The sequence below is a fragment of the Rhincodon typus genome, chromosome 14, assembly GCF_021869965.1.
Source record: "Rhincodon typus isolate 14 chromosome 14, sRhiTyp1.1, whole genome shotgun sequence".
NCBI lineage: Eukaryota > Metazoa > Chordata > Chondrichthyes > Orectolobiformes > Rhincodontidae > Rhincodon > Rhincodon typus.
The window spans coordinates 38105715-38129063 of NC_063345.1; the positions used below are offsets into that span (position 1 = coordinate 38105715).

The window sequence follows — 23349 nt, forward strand, 5'->3', positions numbered from 1 at the left end:
TAAGCTCCTATGATGCTGCTTGGCCTGCTGTGTTCATCCAGCCCTGCACCTTGTTGTCTCAATAGATTGAGCTAAAGTGGATTGGAAGCAGCTCATAGAATCAGAGTTACACAATGTGGAAACAGACCCCTTGGTCCAACCAATTCATGCCAAACATAATCCAAAACTAGTCCCACCTGCCTGCTCCTGGGCCGTGATTGAGATTCCATGGTTCCAGAGGTTCAGAATTTGAAAGGTTCACCACCCTCTATCAGAAAAAATCCTCCTCATCTCTCTGTCTTAAACTCTTTCCGAGGCCATGTCCCCTGACTTTAGTCTAAATAACTTCAATCCCATTAAAAGAAGCCATTGGGGATAACAACTTCTTTAAAATCTGTTAAAACTATCTCTGTCACCAATTTCAGTTTGAAGACTTAACATAGCTAGGGGCAATATCAGAAGAATTGATTTTGTCCTCAGCACCCCTTTGAGAAGTGGGTGTGTGGCAATTGGCAGGAATTCCAGGAAATGGGTGTGAGGGAAGAACTTGGAGAGAAGTATAATGAGCAAAGAAGTAGTACTGATTACCCCGTACAAGTTGCAGGCTGAGAAACAATCGAGTCCTGATGCATTTCTTCCTAGAGTCTTAAATGAAGTGGCTAGTCAGATGGTTGATGCATTGGTTTCAATTTTTCAAGCTCCCTAGGTGTAGGGAAAGTCCCATCAAATTGGAAGACAATAAATTTAACTCCTTCATTCAAAAAGGGAGAGAGATAGAAATCAGGAAACAACAGGCTGGTTAGCTTAACATTTGGAAAATGTTAGAAGCTATAAAAGAAGGTATAGCAGGGACTTAATAAGTGCAAGGTACTCAGGCAGAGACAACAAGGGAAATCATGTTTGACCAATTTAGTTGAGTTATTTGAGGAAGTAATGTGTTGTGAATAAAGAGTAACCGTTGGTTGCACTGTATTTAGATTTCTAGAAGGCATTTGGTAAAGTGTCGCACCAAAGGCGACAGCAGAAAATAGAAGCTTATGGTGTAAGGGGTAACATATTGGCATGGGTAAAAGATCAGCTGGCTAACAGGGAATAGGGAGTACGTGTAAATGGTATTTTGTAAGTTTGCAAGTTGTAATGAGTTGAATGCTATAGAAATCAGAACTGGAACCTCAACTATTTGGACTTCATGTAAATAACATGGATGAAGGGACAGGAAGTATGAATGCAAAATTTGTTGATGAGACAAAGATGGGTAGGAAAGTAAGTTGTGAAGAACACACTTCTTAGGCTACAAAAGATGAAAGTGGAGTAAAAATGTGAATTTGTCCATTTTGGAAAGAAGAATAAAATGTGATTTATCTAAATGGTGAGAGATCACAGTGCTCTGAGATCCAGAAGCAACAGACATCCAGAATGTCCTGATGCCCGAAGCACAAAGGGTTAGTATGCAGGTACAGCAAGTGATTAACTAAGTTCATGGAATATTATTTATTGTCAGGGTATTATTGTGAATACAAAAATAGGGAGGTTGTGCTTGTATCATATCTGGAGTGTAGGGTACAGTATGTTTAGGGTACACTTTGTTTAAAGAAGAATGCAAAGGTATCAAGGAGTGTGGGAGACATGGGAGAGTTGTGCTGAGATAGAGGATCAGCCATGATCATGTTGAATGGCAGAGTAGCCTCAGTGGACCAAATGGCCTATTTCTGTTTTCCTTGTTTGTACACAAATGTGTTGGAAGCAGTTCAGAGAAGATTTCCCAGAAAATAGTTGGAATGGACAGGTTGACTTATAAAGAAAGGTTGGACAAGTTAGGCTTGTGTTGACTGGAGTTTAGAAGGGTATGAGGTGATTTGCTTGAAATATGTAAGAACTTGAGAAATCTTGACAAAGTATATGTGGAAATGATATTTCATCTAATGGGACAATTTAGAAATAGGGTTTCACTGTTTAAACATAAGGGGCAATGCAGTAAGACAGATTTTTCTCCCAGTGTTGCAAGTCTTTGGAACTGGTTGCTTTTAAGGTAAAGGTGGATAGATTCTTGGTAAACAAAGGGGCAAAAGTGGTAGATGGGAATGTGGACTTGGGCTTACAGTCAGATCAGCCATGATTTTATTTAGTTATGGAGTAGGTCCGAGTGGCTGAATAGATTACCCTTGCTCCTTGTTCAAATGTTCATAACTGCTGCAGTTCATGTGATGTCAAGTACACCCTGTTTAGAAAGAAGTTCCAGGATTTTGACCCAGTGACATTAAGAGAATAGTTCAAGGCAGGACAGCATGTGGCATGGAGGGGAGCTTTTAGAGGGTAGTACTTTCATGCATTTGTCTTTGGCCTCCATCATAGTTGAGGTCTTAGGTTTGGAAGGTACTGTTGAAGAAACATTAGTGAATTGTTGCAGTGCATCTTGTAGATAGTACATGAAGTAACACCACAGAGGCCAGTATTCTGTCACAAAGTCACCCTTTTATTTACACATGAACAGTCCTTAACTTTTTAGTACTGCCTCTTCAGAGTCAGCTCTTGGAGTGGCAGTATCCCAGACACTTCTTTGTTTATTATCAGTCAGCCAGAGCTCCCTGATTGGGGATGTTAATCCAGCCCAATCAGGGAATTTATATTCTGAGGTCCAGCTGGCTGACCTCGTTACAATCACTGCATCTCTCTCCCTCCGAGTCCCAGGATGTTGGCCAGTCCCTTTTCTGGAGGGCCTCCTGGGGCATTTTAGCACTGGGTCAGGTTCTTCTGACTTGGCATCTGATGCGGGCAGTATATAACCCACTGAAGCTCGCCTCTTGCACCAGGAGTGCCTCAGTAGAATTTCATTCGTCTTCCAGCAGCAAAGGCATCTAGATGGTTATATCTGTCATGTCTGATTCTGAGGTCTCATCAACGCTAAACGGAGATGGTGAACCCAGGGTTCCATACAGCCTTTCTGACTGCTCAGAGGGGCAGGGCATGTTTTACTCCTGCGTAATTTGCAAATTTTCAGCTTTCATGTGGACCACATGCTTGTTCAGCACCATTGCACCTATCTGAACTTTATACATAACTAGTCCTGACCTCATGTCGACCATGCCTCTTAACCATGTAGGGCTATTTCCGTGAATCTTGTATCGAACTTCGTCCCCTGAAGTAAACTGTCTTTCTTACTTGGTGTTGTATGGGGTGGTCCTGTAATCAGAAACGAACTAGGACATGTTGGTATCCGGTGAAGCTGTAGGCTGTTTCTTTAAGACTGTCTTCAAAGTTTGGACTGCTCTTTCTGCCAGGCCATTGGCTGATGGGTGGTACCAAGCTGTCCTTATATGTCGAATCCCATTTGACTTTAGGAAATACCCCAATTCCCTGCTGCAAATAATGGCCCATTAGCTGTGACTAACACTTCCAGGACTTCGTGTATTGAAAAAGATGTGAGCAGATTTTCTTTTGTTGTCCCTGTGTTTCATGAATGGACCCTATGCATGTCCGATCACTTTGTGTGTGTCTGCAATGACTAAGAACGTTGACCCAATTGACCCATAAGTAGTTGACGCATAATCAAGTCCAAGGTTTACCAGCTATTTCCATGGATATGGAACACTGGTGGTAACCTTTATCCTTGTTGGCCCTCTGGGCACTGCCCCCACCATCACAGCATTGTCTGTATCCAATCCTGGCCACCAGATATAACTTCTCGTCCATATCTTCAGTTTGGTCACCCCTGGATGGCCCTGTTGGAGTTCAGCCAGTTTTGGCTGTGACCTTTGCTCATGAAAATCACTCTTGCGCTCCATTATAATATGCCACCCTCGACTGTGAGCTGCTCTCTCCAGGTCCAAACAGGTTTCAATTTCGGTTTCCCCCATCACCACCTGATGTTTCAGTTTTGAAAGGACCAGACCTTTCTGTGTCCAAAGACTGAAATTGTCAGCTATGGCTGGGAATGTGTTCAGAAAACTTAATACCATTACAGACTCTTCCATTGTGGGTACCACTGGTAGTGTATCTACTAATGGGGCTACTTGCATCCCTCTTTGCTACTCAGCCTCCCAGACAATGTTCTAACTTGTGATTATAAGCACTTAGTGTTAGAGCCCGCTGCTGAATGTGGACTGAAGCTCTGGGCAGCACTGCCTTGTCTTCATTAAGCAGACCAGTAGGGATTTGTGGTCTGTTATTAACACACATTTTTGTCCATAAAGGTATTGGTGGGATCTCCTGACTCCAAGTCTGACTGCCAAACCTTCCTTCCCTATCGAGGTGTATTTATGCTTTGCATTAGGCAAAGTCCTGGATGCTTACAATATTGGATGCTCCTCTCCATTGGGCCACCTAAGAGCTAATGCCGTCCCGAAGCTGTATGGGGAGGCATTGCACGTCAATACCAGATCTTTCTTGAGATCATAGTGCGCCAACTTCTTAGAGCATGATAGCTATTTTTTACGGTGGTTAACACTGCTGACACATAGCGCCATGGACCTGGGTTCAATTCCACCCTCTGGCGACTGTCTGTGTGGAGTTTGCACATTCTCCCTGTGTCTGCGTGGATTTCCTCCTGGTGCTCCGGTTTCGTCCCACAGTCCAAAGATGTGCAGGTTAGCTGGATTGGCCATGCTAAATTGCCCATAGTGTCTGGGGTGGGATGTGCAGGGATAGGGTAGGGGGTGAGTCAGGGTGGGTCTGGGTGGAATGCTGTTCGGAGGGTCGGTGTGGACTCGGTGGGCTGAATGACGTGCTTCTGCACTGTAGGGATTCTGTGAAAACTAGGGCTTGTGTATGTGACTATTTCCAAGGCTGACCCTTTTTTTTTAAAGGAGTTGATATGAAGGTGCCAGGATGGAGATCAGGTTATTTATGAACTTTCCATAATTTACCAGCTCAAGAAATGACTTAAGCTATTGGACACATGTGGCAGCTGGGGCACCTTTGATCACCCTCACTTTATCTTCCAGTGGGTGTAACCTGGTCTTATCAACTCTGTAGCCCAAGTAGGTCACTTGGAGGACCCGGAGCGCGCACATTTTCCCTTTATAGATGTACACCCGCCTTGGAAAATGCCTTAGGACAATATTCACGTTCTCTAAATGTTGGGTATTTGTTTTCTCTGTTATTAGAACATCATCTAGGTAAATGGTGACCTGAGGTAGACCTTGCAAAATAGTCTCCATCATCTGTTGAAAAATTGAAGAGGCTGACAATACCCCAAATGGCTGTCTTGTATTTTGGTACAAGCCCTCATGGATATTAATTGTAGCATTCTTCTGGGAATTCTCGTTTAAATGCAATTGCGGGTAAGCATGGTTCATGTCCAGCTTCGTGAAGGACAGATCCCTGCCAACTTTGCGCATAAATCCTCGATCCAAGGGATTGAGTATTTATCCAGCTGTGAGAAGTGGTTGACCATTTGTTTAAAATTCCCACAAAAGTGAACTGACCTGTCAGGCTTCACAATTGGTATGACTGAATTCCGAAAATTTGACTGGTTTGATGATTCCGCCACTTTCCAGCCTCCTGATCTCACCCCTACTTTTGCCCATAAGGCAAATGACACTGGGCAGGCCTTGCAAAACTGTGGAATTGCTTCCTGGCCAAAATGCAAGGTGGCCTTGACGCCTCTGATAGTCCCTACACCTTCCTGGAAGACTTTGGGTATTTAATTAGGACTTCACTCAGGCAGCCATTTTCTAATTGAAAAATGTTGAGCCAATCTAGGTGAATTTCTCACATTCAATTTCGCCCTATCAGGCATGGGCTCCAGCCTTTTACTACAATCATTGGTAACTGAACCAGCTGCTTTTCGTGAGAGACTAGAACCAAAGTTGTACCCTTTATCTGTAAAGGTTCCCCGATTTATGTTCTCAGTCTAGCCGAGCTCTCGCACAAACTTAAGGGTTGGAGTCCAAAGCAAATTTTGTTAAAGACTGGTTCTGTGATCACTGATACAGTTGTGCCAGTATCGACCTCCACTAGAACATGAAGACCATGTAACCAAGTGTTTATTCTGATTCGGTCTGATTTGGATGTTACGAAGCAATTTAACTGTTCCAAACCAGATGCAGGTGGACTTTCCAGGGTATGAACTCTCATGGGTACCTTCCTAGATCCTGGCCTATGACTTATCTTACTCAATTTAGTAGGATTCTTTGGTTGTCTTGAGTCCACATACCTGTAGCAACTACAATGGCTGAATAAAAACCAAAAGATCTGTGGATGTTGGAATCGGAATCAGAAACAAAAACAAATTGCTGGAAAGGCTCAGCAGGTCCTGGGGAGAAAAATCAGAGTTAATATTTCAGATCCAGTGGCCGTTCCTTAGAACTGATGATAGCGAAGAAAAAGTGAGTTTTTATGCAGAAGAGAGGATGGGGAGAGCGGTTACATGTAAATGATAGGTAGAGACATAGCTCAAAGAGAGAGAGAAGAACAGTTGAACAGACAAAGGAGTGGATAACAATCAGCCTGGGAGAATGAATAGCTATGAATGGGGTTAATTAGTGACTAACAATAGCAGACCATGTGCTAACAAGGCCTGGTGTATGGGGGTGGGGGTAAAGACATAGGGGAAGGTGCTCAAGCTCTAAAATTGTTGAACTTAGTATTGAGTCCAGAAGGCTGCAGGGTCCCCAAGTGTAAAATGAGGTGTTGTTCTACCAGCTTGTGCTGAGCTGCACTGAAAGACTGCAGCAAGCCTGAGACAGATGTTTGCCAGGAAACAGGGTGGTGTGTTAAAGTGGCAGGCAATAGGAAGCTCAGGGTCTTTTTTTTTTTTGCAGACAGAACATATACGTTCTATGAAGTAGTCACCCAGTCTACACTTCATTTCCCCAATGTAGGCAAGACCACATTGTGAGCAGCGAATGTAGTAGACTAGATTGAGTGAAGTGCAGGTAAAGCTCTCCTTCACCTCGAAGGTATTTTTGGGGCCCAAGGAAGGACAAAGTGAACAGGGAGCTGTCACACCTATGGTTGCAGGGGAAGGTGCCATGGAGCTGTGGTAGGGTGTTGGGTGTTGGTGTAAAGGAGGAGTCGATCAGGGTGTCCCAGAGGGAATGGTCCTTGCGGAAGGCTGACTGGGAGAGAAGGGGAATATGTGTCTGGTGACGGAACCCCTCTGGAGGTTGGGGAAGTGGTGACTAATGATGCTTTGGATGTGGATGCTGGTGGGATGGTAGGTGAAGACAAGAGGACCCTATCGCTATTGTGGGAAGGAAGAAAGGGAGTGAGGGCTGAAGTGCGGGAGATGGGTTGGACCTGGCTGAGGGCCCTGTTGACAACGGTGCTGAGGAATCATCCGAAGAGATACGATGGAGGTGGAGGAACTGGGAGAATGTAATAGAGTCTTTACAGAAAGCAGGGTATGAGGATGTATAGTCAACGTAGCTGCAGGAGTCGTTTGGTTTGTAATGGATATTGGTGGCTAGCTTATCCCTAGAAATGTAAATAGAGATGTTGAGGAACGGAAGGGAGGAGACAGAGATGGACAAAGTGAAGATGAGAATGGGGGGGAAATTGGAAGTGAAATTGATAAACTTTTCCAATTCCAGACGAAAGAGGGAAGCAGCACCGATGATATCGTGGAAATACTGGAGAAAGAGTTGTGTGTGGGGGCCGGAATAGGACTGGAACAAGGAATGTTCCATGTGCCCCTAAAAGAGACAGGCATAACTGGGGCACTTGTGGGTACCCATGGCCACCCCTCTGACCTGAAGAAAGCAACAGGAGTTAAAAGAGAAGTTGCTCAGGATAAGGATGAGCTCGGCCAGATGGACGGGGATGGTGGTGGAAGGGGACAATTCAGGCCCATTTTCCAGGAAAATGTGGAGAGTTCTGAGACCATTCTGATGAGGGATTGACGTGTAAAGGGATTGTATATCCATGGTAAAGTGGAGGTGGGTGGAGCCCATAAACTGGAAATTCTGAAACTAAAGTAAATCAGCAGAGGAGTTGAGGATGTAAGTGGGAAGGGACAGGACTGTTATGGATTTTGGGAAGGAGGTAGAAGCAAGTTGAGTGGGGTTGGGAGACTGTGAGCTTGGAGGTTGTTTGGGGGGGGTTGTGGGGGTGCTCACCAGATGAGATGAGGTTAGTGATCACAGTGGACACAATGGCCTGATGTTCCATGGTGGGGTGATGGTCTGGTGGGGAGATAGGAGGAGGTACCCGAGAGCTGGCACTCAGCCTCTGCACTGTAGAGGTCAGTATGCCAGACAACAACAGCACCACCCTTGGCAACAGGTTTAATTATAGGGTCAGAGCTGGATCTGAGAGCATGGAGTGCAATCAGTTCACGGGGAGATAGGTTGGAATGAGTGGCCAGCCAGGATCCCAAAGAAAACTTCAACTATTTGGTCAAGGCTTGGCTTTGTAGAATCCCTACAGTGTGAAAACAGGCCATTCGGCCCAACAAGTCCACACTGACCTGCCAAAGAGCATCCCACCCGCATCCATTCCTCCCCGTAACCCTGCATATCCTATGGATAACGCACCTTACCTACACATCCCTGGACATAATGGACAATTTAGCATGGCCAATCCACCTAACCTGTGCATCTTTAGATTGTGGGAGGAAGCCGGAGCACCTGGCGGAAACCTACACAGACATGGAGAGAATGTGCAAACTCCACACAGACAGTTGCCTGAGGGTGGACTCAAACCTGGGTCCCTGGGGCTGTGAGGCAGCAGTGCTAACCACTGAGCTGCCATGCTTGTTTTGGGATTTTGCTGTGTGCTGACCTAGAATCCCTCTGTTCAGGATATGTTCGGAGTGAGACTATGCAATTGCCTTTATACAATGGTGTTCCTCAACATCAGTTGAACTGGCATGAGTGTCTATTTCCATCGGAATATCCTGTAACTCATATGTGACAAGTGGAGCATTTTCCAATGGTAAAGCCAGTTGTAGCACCTGTTTGAAGTCCAGTATGGCCTTCAGCTAGTAGGAATTTTTGCATAGTTACATCATTAATCCCACATATCAAAGTATCGCATTAAGGGTTAAACCAAAGTCATAGGCTTCTGCCAATTATCTTAACGTAGTCAAAAATCCTGATACAGATTCCCTGGTTCTCCCATTGCCAAGTAAAAACAACAGGGTTTCAGATTTAGAGGAGGCTTGGTGTCATAATATTCTTTAACTATGTCCATCAATTCTTGAAAGGTTTTAGTATCTGGTGCCTCAGGGAAAGTTAGGCTCCTAAATAAGAGAAAAGACTACAGCTTCACAGGCTATCAGGAGAATTATTAATTGTTTTTCATCTGCCACAATGTCATTTGCCTGGAAAAAAATAACACATTCTTTCCATGTACTGGGCCCAATCCTTGACATCAGGGTCGAATGAGTCAAGATTCCTAAACAAAGCCATGATATGAGAAATGCTTACCCCAACTCAAAGTCAACTGTTGCGAGCAAGTTTCTTCAGGGTTGTGCTTTACTCTCGTTGTCACTGAAATAGCTCCACAGGGGCTGGTATTCCATCACCAAGCCCCCTTTATTTACATATGAACAGTCCTTGACTTTACTCCTGTCTCTTCAGAGTTAGCTCTCAGAGTGGCAATATCTACGGCGGTCCCCTTATTTTTATGTCAGCCAGGACTCCCTGATTGGAGCTGTTTACCTGGTCCAATCAGAGAACTCATATTCTATGAAGTCCAGCTGGCTACCTCATTACAATCACTACAGTACATACTGTTGAAGCAGTTCATTGGAAAGTGGATATCTTAGGGGTGCCAATCAAGCAGGCTGCTTTGTCCTGGATAGTGTCAAGCTTGTTGGGAGCTGTACTAATTTAGGAAAATTGGGGGCGGGGGGCTATTACATCATATTCCTAATATGTGTCTTTAAAAGTCAGGAGGTGTGTTACTTACTGCAGAATCACAAAATCTCTATTCCTGGTTCTGTTTCTGGTCAAAGGTAACCCCCAGGAATTAGGGATTCAGTGATGGTAACACCACTGAATGTAAAGGACTTATGGTTAAATTCAACCTTGTTGAAGATGGTCATTGCCTTGTTCTTGCACATCACAAATACTATCCAGGTCTTCCTGCAAATGGACACAACTCCTTGGATACTGAAACACTCCATGACTGGTGCTGAACATTGTGCAATCATCAGAAAGCATCACCAATTCTGTCTCTGGAGTGCAAATCATTGAAGAGGCAGTTGAAGACGGTTGGTCCATAGACACTGCTGTGAGGATTTAGTGTAGCAAAATCCAGTGACTGGGATGATTGGCATTCAACCACCACAACCATCCTCTTTTGTGTTAGATATGACTCCAATTAATGGAGATTTTTGCCTTTAACTCCAGCTGACTCCAGTCTTGCTCAGGCTCCTTCTTGTCAAATGTAATCAAATGCTGCCTTGATAATAAAGGGCAGTTACTCTCACCTCACCTCTGGAGCTCAGTTCTTTTTTTCCATATTTAGACCAAGGCTATAATAAGGTCAGGAGCCGAGTGGCCCTGGTGGAATCTGCACTATCAGTGAGCAGATGATTGATGTGTAAGTGTAGTATTGTTGATGATACCATCCATCAGTTTGCTAATGATCAGGAGTAAACTGACAAAACAGTAATTTGCTGGATTAGGAAGCCCTACTTTTTTTGGGCTAAACATACCTGGACAATTTTTCATATGGTCAAGTGGATGCTAATACTGTTTTGGAATAGCTTGGTAAGGTTACAGCTAGTTCTGGAGAACAAGTCTTCAGACTTTTGTCAAAATGTTATCAAGGGCTCATAGGCTCTACAGTATCCAGTGCCTTCAACTGTTTCTTGATATCACATGGAATCAGCTGAGTTAGCTGAAGGCTGGCACCTGTACTTGTAGGTCCTTGGGAGGAGGCTGAGATATAGTGCATTTAAGAGTCAGTAGTCTAGTTAGGCACAGTGGGGTTGATTTTCATATATGAATGAGGTAGGATCTCAGAAAATAGCAATGCACCGTTTCCCTTCTCGCTCCTTCTGATTTATTATCAAATATGGGAGGGCAATTTCTGGACAGTGATATCTGGGGCTAGTTTTATTGACATTTATATATATCCAGAGATTAATATGTATGCTCACTGCCTTACATACATACAAAAGCTGCTGCTGGTCTACATATTTCTAAATGGGAAATATAAGGTGTCTATGCAGTGTGAGGAAAATGGTTTGCATTGAATTGTGTTGTGATCATGGCAGGCACTGTTACAGCTATTTAAGCCAGACATGACGAACGTACCCTAGGTTATTGTTGTCATATGTGCCAATGTGCATCTCCAAGAAAACTCTAATTGTCAACTCCTGACTTGAACATTGCCATCAGCACTGAGTTTTGTACATCACTATGTTGGGAGAAGGATCAAATTGATTATAAGATTAACTAGATCAGCCCTATGAGTACTGGCTATAAGAGTAGAAAAGAAGCTGTGCACTCTGTGCTCTGACCTCACAATACCGCTGAATCATCTGTTAGGCCCACATTTTCATTACACAATGGAAGCAAAACTCAGGATGCTCAATGGCATCTAAGACAGAACAGATTTGAGCTGCTACCATTGATCTCAATATCCGTGCTCTCTACAACCGTCACACTGGCTGCTCTATGGATTATTGGATGCATCGACGTAACTCATTTAAGTCTAATTCAAATATGCAAGGTGAATCTATGTCTTCTACTATTAAGAAGGGCAATAGCATAGAAAAACAGAAGCATAGAATCATAGAAGACAGGAGCAGGATTAGGCTATTCAACTCCTCAAATTTGTTTGACCATTCAATTTGATCATGGCTGATCATTGAGCTCAATACCCTAATCCTGCACTCCGCTGTATCTCTTTAGCCACAGGAGCAGCATCTACCTCTTTCTTGAAAACACAATGTTTGACCGCAACTACACTCTGTGGTAGTGAATTCCACAGACTCACCACTCTCTGGTAGAAGAAATTTCTCCTCATCTCAGTCCTAAAAGATTTACCCCTTATGCATCAGCTATGACCTCTGGTTCCGTACCCCATCATCAGGAATATCCTTCCTGCATTTAACGACTCAACTCAATCTTTCCTCATATGTCAATCCTACCATCCCAGGAATCAACTTGGTAAACTGTTGCTGCACTCCCTCCATAACAAGAACATTTTTCCTCAGATAGGGAAACCAAAACTGCAGACAGTATTCCAGGTGTGGCCTCATTAATGCCCTATGTAATTGCAGCAAGACATCCCTGTTCCTGTATTTGAATCCTTTTGCTGTGAAGGACAACATACAGTTGGCATTCTTTACTGCCTGCTGCACCTGCACACTTAGTTTCAGTGACAGGTGCACAGGACACCTAGGTCTCGTTGAACATTTTTCTCTCTCAATTTATAGCCATTCTAATAATTTTGCCTTCCTATTTTTGCTACAAAAATGGATAATCTCACATTTAACTACGTTATACTGCATCTGCCATGCATTTGCCCACTCACTTAGTTTGTCCGAATCACATTGCAAAGCAGTAACACCAGTAGCATTAACACCACGCAGGCGCCATTCCTGTAAACTCCCCCCCAAGTCAAACACTGTCCTGAAAAAAGCCTATATTGCTGCTCATTAATGTCCAGTGGATCAAAATCCTGGAATTCTCTACTAACATCATTGTGGAAGTGCTATCACCATGAAGACTGCAGCACAGCAAGAAGGTCTAGCACTTCATCTTAAGGCAATTGTAGATAGGTGATTTTATCCTCTTTCCAGTGTTGCCCACATCTGAAGACTAAATAACTAATAAGTGATAACTTATGCCAAACATCCCAAAGTATTTTATGGAATATTATCAAGCAAATTTGACACTGAGCATGCGTAAGGAGGTTTTAGAACAGGTGAGCAACAGCTGGAACAAAGATGTAGGTTCTTAAGAAAGTTGTGCATGAGTCGAGAATTGGAAAGAATTCTGGGTTTCAAGGCCTAGGCAGCCGAAGACATGGCTGCCAATGCTGGAGCAATTAAAATCAAGGATGTGCAAGTGGCCAGGATTGTATGAGCTCAGATAGGTCAGTGTGGGATAGGAAAGTTGTGGGACCAGACAATATTACAGGTAGATGGGTGAAACAAAGGATAAAAACTCTAAAATCAAGGGGTCCCAGACTATTAGGTCAGTAAGCACAGCAAAAATGTGTGAATGGAACTCAGTGTAAGTTAGAGACACTGGATAGCATAATTTTGCATGAGTTCATGTTATTGGAGATGAAAAATGGGATCACAGCAGGAGAACAGTGTGTCATGACGTAATGGGAAGAATGTGCTGGAAATCAAACCCTACTGTTCCATGAATCATAAGTGTGAATTCTGAGCAATTTAATCTGAATGTGACCACTATTCAAGATGAATGAAACTCATACTGGGTTTCATCAAAGAACAAGAAAACAGAAACTTATTTATTGTTACAACTTTAGCCTCTAACATGGCAAAATGTATTTTTAATTACAAATACGCAGACTTAAATTATACCCCTTTAAATCCAACATGCACACATCCATTCATAAACAGGTCAGGCAGGAGAGGTGAGTGTTCTTTCAAGAAAATTGAGGGTGCAAAATATTGGCAAAAAGGAACAAAGTCTGTGGTTGAGAGGTTCAACTCAAGAGAGGTAGAATTAAGTGACTTTCTCACGGGTCTTTTATTTTTGGTGATGCTATCAAGCTGTCGTCAACTGCGAAGATCCTCAATTCAGTCAATCCTTTGGACCTAGGTCTCGGTTTAAGTTGGAAAGTTTCTTCCTTTGCAAAGTCTTTGCATGTTATTCCTTTTCCACTCACAGTATCACGATTTTCAACAATTCAACAATTTTACGGCTTGAGGCACCTTCTTCCATGTCCTTACACCAACTCGCACATACCTGGCCTTGTTGTCACATGGTGCGCTATTATACATGACCCATTGTTAGCCATTAGTAGTCCCTATTAGTAGCTATTCATTCTCCTAGGCTAATCACTCCTTTGTCTGTTCAATTGTTCATCTTTCTCCTTGGGCTCTATCTCTACCCATCATTTAATCCTTATCCCCACCCCCATCCTATCTTCTGCATAAAAACAAACATTTTCCTAGCTACCATCAGTTCTGAGGAAGGGTCACTGGACCCAAAATGTTAACTCTGATTTTTCTCCACGGACGCTGCCAGACGGACTAAGCTAACATTTTGATTCTAATATGAATCTTGTTCAGAATTAAAGACTCGGAATGTCTTGCTCTCATCTACCAAATTACAATGTTTTATAACTCTGTCGTTTCCAAACGTTGTTATACATTCCATATACCTTCATCAAAGTTATTCTAAATACCCTGAAAAATGTATGGGTTACTCAGTTTGTTCAGAAAAATAAATCTTAAATTATTCTAAATAATACTAATTTTCAGAAAAATGTGATGCCTTTAAAAATTCATAAATAGTTGTGGTTATTCCCCAGGTTATGCAGGACCTCAGTATGACCAGGGAACCACCTCTATATATGTACAACAGGCTTCGGGCACGAGATACCCAGAATTTTGCAATGAAATTCCAAAGGCTCATTTTCTTTTCTCCAATGTGTGATTGCATGTTTGCAATCACTGCACTAAGTGGATAGAGGATGAAACACACCATCATTCCATTGAAACTCCCAGAAACAAAAGCAGAAATGCCACTAGGAACACCTTGATCCAAGAATAAATTCTTAATTGGGTCTTTGAAAGAAAAATAAAGGGCACTGCCTGTTCCATTCCTCAGCAGAATGGGGAGGAAGCCTCGATAGTACCCAAGTTGTAACTTATTTTTAAAGCTGTAAGAATTAAACTCCTTTAGGATACTATGGGTATTGGGAAACTTGACATCTTTCCTGTGGTCCTGAAGGATATTTTGGACACGTTCAAATGGGGTCAAGACCAATGCTTCGATGATTCCAGATAGGGATCCTGCAATGCAGCGATGGTACAAACGTGTATCCTCTGTCGAGATATTTCTAATGAGGCTATCGTAAGCACCAAACAGCAAGGTACCTTGGATGGTCTTGGCTAGGAGTGGAGGAAGAATTCCTCTGTAAAACTTGATAAGGCCTTCTTGACACAGTTGAGTGACAGCTTTTCGGATAATAAAACCATGGATTTGCTGTCGAAAAATTGTTTTGTGAATTGGAAACGTCAGAAATGTCGCAAGACAGCTAGAGGTAGCTCCGATTCCACAGTTCTTCAGTGAGTCTGCCACTGAGTCTTCAGAATCCTGCTGCATTTTCAATTTTTCTGTGTAGTATATTAAAAAGTATCAATATTCACTGCATAACTGTCTTCTTCACATACTATTTTCACTCAAAACAAGAAGAAAACATTGTTTGATAATACACATTGGTACATATATTGCATATTGCATAAGTAATGTTTTCTGTTCGTTAGATGAACTTAAACATAATCCTGGATAAATTTATTATCATAATCAAATTTAGTGAGGTTTGGTTGTTGTAAATGTAATTTTTTTTATTATCAACAGGCATCATCACATAATAGGTTTGGTAAACTCAGGTTTGTAAATGTATAGCAAAAGCAAGCTGCCTTTATTTTTATTTCATACACAAACATTCTAATTTATCACATTCTCCAACTCCTATACAGGCCAACATCTGTTTCATTCTTGCTTCATAATCAACCTTACTTTACAGACAGCCAATGGTCCCCAGTCGACTATCTCCCATACATGACTCTACCTATCCCAATTTGCATTGGCCAATAGAGCTCTCCAATTACAATTTCACCTTCTACTTTGAAGCTTCACAGCTTATCAGCTAGTTAGATGAAGCTCCTACTTGATCTCCTGTCCTGACTTAAGCTTCACCTTCAGTGTGCATAAAAATACTAAAACACACCTATTTTCTCCAAACCACTCAGGGCACTATAGCCACAATGAAAAATGATCAAGATCAAGCACACAGGTTGTGGCCATCATATACCTTTAACAGAATAAACAGGTGAGTTTGACTCAAGTTCCAAACCCCAAATATTCAATCATAAACATTACTGACATCTCTATAGCCTAAGTCCTCCTCTGTCATCTTGCACAGTGCCTATTCTTAATCTCAAGCATCTGAATTTTATTAACAAGTCACCTGTTCTATTAGTTCTCTCCTGTTCTATTTGTAATGTCTACTCCGTATTCCTCCTCCTAATGCTCTTTGCATCTAGGTAAACTAAGCAACAAGAACTGAAATTAATGGCTATCAAGGATATACAGGATTGGATAAAGAGAAAAAGGGAGGCTTCCAGCAGATATCAAGGACTGAAAACAGCAGAAGGCCAGGAGGAGAGTAGAATGTGCAAGAGGGAACTTGAAAGGAATATTATCTTAGCTAAAAAGGAATACCAATGGATACTGACAGGTAAAATAAATGAAACTCCCATGTTATTTTACAAGTCCAGTAATGGTAGAAGGATAACTAGGGAAACAGTAGGGTCTATTGAGAACCACAATAGTAGTTTGTGTGTGGAGCCAGAGGACATAGGTATGGTTCTAAAGTAAAATTTTGTGTTGGTGTTCACTAATGAGAGGGATGATGTGGGTATAGAAATCAGGGGAAACTATTAGGAATAATTCTGAGGGACAGAGTTCATTTCCACTTGGAGAGGCAGAACTTAATCATTCGACGTAGTCTTCTTGGACTTCAGCAAGGCCTTTGATAAAGCCCTGCTTGGGGGAAGTCATAGAATCCCTACAGTGTGGAAGCAGGCCCCCATTGAGTCCACACCACCCCTCTGAACAGCATCCCACCCAGACCCACTATCCCTGACTCCTGCATTTCCCAGGGCTAATCCACCTAACCTGCACACTATGGGCAATTTTAGAATGGCCAATCCACTGAATGCACAAACTCCACACAGTCACCCAAGGCTGGAATTGAACCTGGATCCCTGATGCTGTGAGGCAGTATTGCTAACTACTGAGCCATCGTGCCAGCCCAGACTGGTAGCAAAAGTGAGAGCCCATGAGATCTAAAGGATACTTGCCTTTATTAAGGTTAAAGTTTAAAAGTAGGGAGGTTATGCTGGACCTGTATAAAGGTCACAGCTAGAATATTGTGGATAGTTCTGAAATCCACATTTTAGCAGGGATATGATTGCATTGGAGAGGAGACTTAGCAGAGAGTAAATCTGGAACCTTTTAGTTAGAAGAGAGATTGCCTTGGAGGAGAGAAGATTCAGGGGGTGGAAGGTAGAATATGAATCATAGAATCCTTATAGGTGGAAGCTGACCCTTCAGCCCAATGAGTCCACACTGCCCCTCTGAACAGCATCCACACCCAGACCCAGCACCCCGACCCTGTATTCTACTCATCCCTGGACACTATGGCAATTTAGCACAGCCAATCCACCTAACCTGCACATCTTCGGACTGTGAGAGGGAACTTGGAGCAAACTCCTGCAGACACAGGGAGAATGTCCAATCTCCATCCAGACAGTCACTCAAGAGGTGAAACCGAACCAGAGTCCCTGGCACTGTGAGGCAATAATGTTAACTACTGAGCCACTGTGCTGTATGTGATTGAAATGTATAAAATAATGAAGGGCCTAAACAGGGTAGACAAGAAGGAACCTTTCCCCTTGATGGAGGGATCAATGACCAGGGACGTAGATCTAAGGTAATGGGTAGAGGTTTAGAGGAGATGAGGAAGAGCTTTTTCACCCAAACGGTGGTGGGAATCTGGAACTCACTCTCTGTAAGGGTGATGGAGGCAGAAATCCTCATAACATTTAAGAAATATTTAGATGTGCACTTGAGGTGCCAAGGCATACAAAGCTATGGGCTAAGTGCTGGAAAATGGTTTTAGGAAGGTTAGGTAGTTGCTGTTGACTGGTGCACTCAATGGGTCAAAGGTCACTTTTCAGTGCTGTAGACCCTCATGACTCTGCAGGCATCTGAGGAAATGAACAGGACTTATTCTGTGACATGCGATTTTCATGAATTGAAAGTCATGGTGACTAGAAAAAGGCAAGTTCCTAAAGAGCGTTGGGAGCAGTTATGTCTGAATTGAAAGCACCAAGCTTCGTGTTATCACCTTTAGAGTGATATCGTTTAGACAGCTCAAATGCTAATATGACCAATACGCAGATGTTTTTAAGTGGCTCTGCACGGTAATACTGGAGGCACAGGCTGTCTGCATTTCACCTTGTACATTATATCTCACTGAAAATAAACCCACCAGAGATCCTTAACAGAACGTCGTGTGTTAGATTTAAATAACACAAGATTATTATTATGATAAGTTACATATTTGCAGAGATCACTGACACTGATAAGGCAGAGGGAAGCTACGGTACAGAGAATATGGGGTCGGTAACTACAAGTCACCTATGAAGGGGCGGCGTTCAATTTCACCCTCGGACGACTGTCTGTACGGAGTTATCTCCCACAGTCCAAAGATGTGTGAGTTAGCTATGGGAAATGCGGGGGGGGGGGGGGGGGTCTGGGTCTGGGTCTGGGAGGGATGCTCTTCGGAGGGTCGATGTGCCGAATGGCCTGCTTCCTCACGGTAAGGATTTTAAGAAAAAGCCGACTGGCACAAAGCCGATGGTTCAGCCTGGATATACGTTTTCAAGTAGGTGGGGCGGTATGTCTTCAGACCCATTAAAAAGAAAATCGATGCTGCTCGTTTAACTAAATGAATTATACTTTTTATGCTACCAAATCCTACAAAACGGAGAAGAAAATTCGCTGCGATTGAAATGAAGTAGATAGAAAAAGCATTAAAAATCAATCCTAATCCACCAGTTTCTTTTTAAAATAAAACGATAGCCACTGTCGTAGAATTGGACCCAAGTATCCTTAAATTAAGTGGATGTTACAACCTGTAGGAGACAAAGGATTGATCAAATATTTTTGATGGACAACAAAGAACAAATTCGCCCAAATTCAATTTTCCAAAGCTGAAGCTTATGTTCTGAACTGTACCTTGCTTGAATTCGGCATTTAATGTTTGAGGATGCTGTTCTAAAATCGTTGACAGGTGCTATTATGAGTATTTTCGATTCCCCCTTGTTTTCCTATTAACCTTCACAGTTAATCTTTACATGATGAGAGCAGAACCACTCAGAGGACAGGTTCATTCACTCCAATTTTGATTGGGCTATTCTGTGGAGTGACAGCCCGGCTATGGCTCTGATTGAACGACAATCGGGCCGGAGATCGTGAGGTAATACGTGTAACATTGCGTTGTGAGATTATTCCTCTTCAGAAGGTTTTAAAAAATAGTTTGAGTTGTTGTTTTCACTGCGCCTCCCGAAAGCAACTGGAGCTTAATTAATAAATTGTATTTATTTTTCCTCTTCGTTGTACCTTCTATTCTAGTTGGGATGTGACAATCAGACGAAATCAAGAACACTGCCAAAACCACCATCAAATTGCGTTCATATACAATCGGGCTCTAAACGAAGAAAACCATTCCACAGGCAGGAGAGTGAGGCCATTCATCTCATTCTGCCCAAGAAAGCCAAAACACAACTATAACGCAAATGAAAATCATCGGTTATTTACACTTAAAGGTTGGAGAGGCCAGGTGAAATGTGCTCATAGCTTTATCTGATCTATATTGTAGAAACAAAAGATTTAGGACACCATTGTCGAACCCTGCAGCACTGCTGAAGTGCAGCTTTGAACTACCTACGATTCACCATCTGTAACGCATTGTTATTCCCATTGTTCTTAGTTTTAGCCTCGTGTAAGCTGCTACAGTCGTGCAATTTTTACCCTTGGGAATTCCAACTCTGATCTGGCTACTGGTTTTAGAAACTTCACACATTCCATCATTTTGGTTAATTTCTGATCTGTATTTGCAGGTTCTCAATTTTTTTCAGTTTAGTATTTAGATGCTCAAGCAATGTGCACATTCTTTAGTGAAACAGCAAAGGACAAAGAAATTAATTATAGGTACGATCTCTGAAAAAAGCCTGGGCTGTTTAAATTGTCTGTTCTAGCCTTAGGCGACAACAAGTACCATCATGGATGAAAACAAATAGTACAAGCATAAGCAGTTAGAAAAGGCACATTAGTATGAGGTAGAAAAGACAAAGTAACACCGAGAGTTCTAGTGAGAACATATATTTGGCACATCTACGTGTATAATGGTTGAGATTGTCCTGGCGCCGACTCATAGTTACTGCAGCAGAGGGGGATTTGGGTTCCTGATGGCATCTGCATCCAACGCAGATTCATGGAGGTGGTGGCAGAGGCAGGTTTGGGCTAGTGCAAAACCCTGTGATATTGGCAGCAGCCGCAAGGGCAAGATGGGCCCGAAGCATACTCACGGTAATGGCAGAATAGAGTATGGGCATGTGCGGTACGTGGCAGCATCTGCATTGGCAAGACCCAGCAAGGACTCAGTGGCAAGGGCGGTGGAGGCGTGATGGTGTCCAAGAGTGGCGACTTTCATTCCAGTGGCAACGTGGCGAAAGGGACTACTGTCTGGCCACTAGGACCAGGGGGAACACTCAACGAGGAGGACTTAGAAGTTGAATGCCTTTATATTCTATGTTTTGGCTTATTTTTCAGTGTTTTAAGATGGCATCAGAGAGTGGCAACACTATACAATGCTTTTCAGTATTTTGTAACAAAATATGCATGACCATAAATAATCCAAATCAACCACCACTGCAACACCCATTCCATTGAATGGAAGCAGAAACAATCATGTTTAAGAAATTCCTAGTCGCAATACCTACTTCTTCCCCTTTGATAACCTAAACCCTTGTTCCACACACTAAATTTCCCGGAATGTTCTGAAAATATCTTCATTTTCTTACCATCCCTTATAATGCTTTGAAATTGGAGCAAGGCTCAAAAAGGGTGAATAGTCTATCTCCTTATGCATTTCCTTTCTTGACTGGGGTTTGAAGATCATGAATTTTCCAATTAAATGAAAAGAGAAGCATTAAACAAACCTATACAAGTGCATATCCCGACCCACCACAATACATAGTAAACTATGATGTTAGCAACCACATTAAAATTTAAGATTCCATTTTCTGAAGAAAAATTGAGGCTCTGCTCACCAGACCATTTGGTGTGAAGTTAATTGTATGTTGGACACTGCAAACCACAAATTTGACCAGCAACAGAATGAAGCCCAGGAAACCAACTACTATTCCTACATTGGCTGTTTAAATCCAAATAGTAGAACTCCTTTAGGGCCAGCAAATGGAGGGAGCAGGTGAACCTTTGTTGGGCTTGCTGCTATAATGCATTTTAAGTGTAAAAGTCTAGTTTAAGTAACTTCAGGAAATATGTGGTTTATCTTGCCCTTTGCATTTGGTCATATCAGAAGTGGAACATATTTGCATACTTACACGTAGACAGCTTGTTAGATAATTCTCAAAGTCTTATTTTATGGCTTGATTCCAATGTCTTGAGTTCAAACTGCCCACACACCATCATGATACACTAGGCATTATCAGTTACTTACAACATTCCCATTTTGATCAATGTGTGCTGATCCCCTTGTTTGAAAAAGTAGTAGAAACTAGCTGTGCAAGGTTCTGCAGTATGGAAATGATGCCTCGCCTATTTCTTTGCTGGGGTACTTTCCACTATGCCAGAGGAAGTGTTATGCTTATCTAGAAAGGCTTTCAGTTGTCTGGCTTTAACCAATGTCAGAGTTAAACATTTACTTAGATATGGTTAGCTTCCTTTAATTCTAATATTAAAATGACATTATTCACAACAAAAACAGAAGTTTCTGGAAAAGCTCAGCAAGCCTGGCAGCATCCGTGAAGAAAAGATCGGAGTTAACGTTTCGGGTCCGGTGACCCTTCCTCAGAACTGACGGTGGCTGGGAAAATGTCAGTTTGTATGCAGAAAAAAAAGGGACGGGGGTAGGGCATGGAGTAAACAATAGGATACAGCCTAAAGAGAGAGAAGAGTAATTGTACAGACAAAGAGGCAACAGGTAGTTCAGAGATAACAGTGTGGAGCTGGAGGAACGCAGCAGGCCAGGCAGCATCAGAGGAGCAGGAAAGCTGACGTTTCGGGTTGGGACCCTTCTTCAGAAAAAAGAAGTTCTTGCTATTTCTGAACAGGTGGTTCAGGGATTTTTTTGCGAACAGAACTACCTGTTGCCTGCCACTTTAACACGCCACCCTGTTCTCTGGCCAACATCTCTGTCTCTGGCTTGCTGCAGTGTTCCAGCAAAGCTCAACGCAAGCTGGAAGAAGGACACCTCATTTTCCACTTGGGGACACTGCAGCCCTCCAGACTCAATATCAAATTCAATAATTTTAGGGCCTCAACTCTCCCATGTTCCAGCCCCCTACCCCACACACCAGGCCTTGTTACCACGTAGCCTGCCATTACACACTACCTGTTATTAGTCACTAATAGTCCCCATTAACAACTATTCACCCTCCCAGCCTGATGGTTGTCAACTCTGTCTGTCCAACTGCTCTTCTCTCTCTTTAGGCTCTATCCTATCGTTCACTCCCTACCCCACCCACTCGCTATTTTCTGCATTTAAACTGACATTTTCCCAGCCACTATCAGTTCTGAGGAAGGGTCACTGGACCCAAAATGTTAACTCTTTCCTCACAGATGCTGCCGGACCTGCTGAACTTATCCAGCAACTTTGTTTTTGTTCCTGATTTACAGCAGCTGCAGTTCTTTTGGTTTTTATTTAGCATTTATTGCGCATCCCTAATTGCCCAGAGGGCAGTTGAGTCAACCACATTGCTGTGGATCTGGAAACATGTGTAGGCCAGATCAAGTAAGGATGGCAGTTTCTTTCCCTAAAGATTCTTAGTAAACGAGATGGATTTTTCCAACAATCAATGAATTTACAGTCATTAAACTCTTAATTCCAGATTTTTAAAAATTGAATTCAAATTCCACCATCTGACATGGTGGGATTTGAACCCAGGTCTCCAGAACATTATCTAGGTCTCTGGCTTAACAGTCCAGCGATGATACCACTAGGCCATCACCTCCCAAAATATTCCAGCAGGAGCTCCTCTGCTTTTTCTTTTTTCTCTCTTCATTTTCTGAGTGTTTTTAAATAAGTAATGACTTGGACTTATCTGGAGCAGAATGGAGGAGCTAGCAAGCCCTGGAGGCTTCCCATGGGGGAAGCAGTCCTGAAGAAAACCTACCTTGGAGCAGCTGACAGCCAATGTGGAGTGGGCTTGAGGCTTAGAGTGGCGTGGGGCAAGGATGGTTGTTGGACTGGGGTCTGACAGGAATGGTGAGAACATGTGTTCAAAAACTTTCAACCCTCTGTGAAAAGAAATCCCTCATCTGTCTTAAGTTGGCATCCCTTAATTCCGAGACTATGCCCTCTGGTCTTAATTTCTCCTAGGAGGGGAAACATCTTCTCTGCATTTACCCTATCAAGCCCATTAAAGAATCCTACATATTTCAATCAGATCAC

At 42.8% G+C, this 23349-nt stretch overlaps 2 protein-coding genes across 9 annotated transcripts in view; one reads left to right on the plus strand and one right to left on the minus strand.

The window, feature by feature from the left end:
- xkrx (XK related X-linked) overlaps positions 1 to 19262 on the plus strand; it is a 48266-nt gene extending 29004 nt beyond the window's left edge. For all 8 annotated transcript variants that reach the window (XM_048604910.1, XM_048604912.1, XM_048604909.1 and 5 more), the window contains 2 exons: positions 16130 to 16323; positions 18999 to 19262. The gene's annotated coding sequence lies outside the window, so the exon portion shown is untranslated. The remainder of the gene's footprint in view (positions 1 to 16129; positions 16324 to 18998) is intronic.
- On the minus strand, positions 13383 to 15227 carry LOC109915404 (solute carrier family 25 member 53). Its single transcript, XM_048604916.1, has one exon. It carries the CDS (start codon positions 15183 to 15185, stop codon positions 14328 to 14330), a length of 858 nt encoding a protein of 285 aa, XP_048460873.1. The 5' UTR covers positions 15186 to 15227; the 3' UTR covers positions 13383 to 14327.
- Positions 19263 to 23349: the final 4087 nt, after the last annotated feature.

Bases quoted from the DNA above. Each gene is read 5' to 3' on its own strand.
- LOC109915404 (XM_048604916.1), bottom strand. From the start codon at position 15,185: ATGCAGCAGGATTCTGAAGACTCAGTGGCAGACTCACTGAAGAACTGT.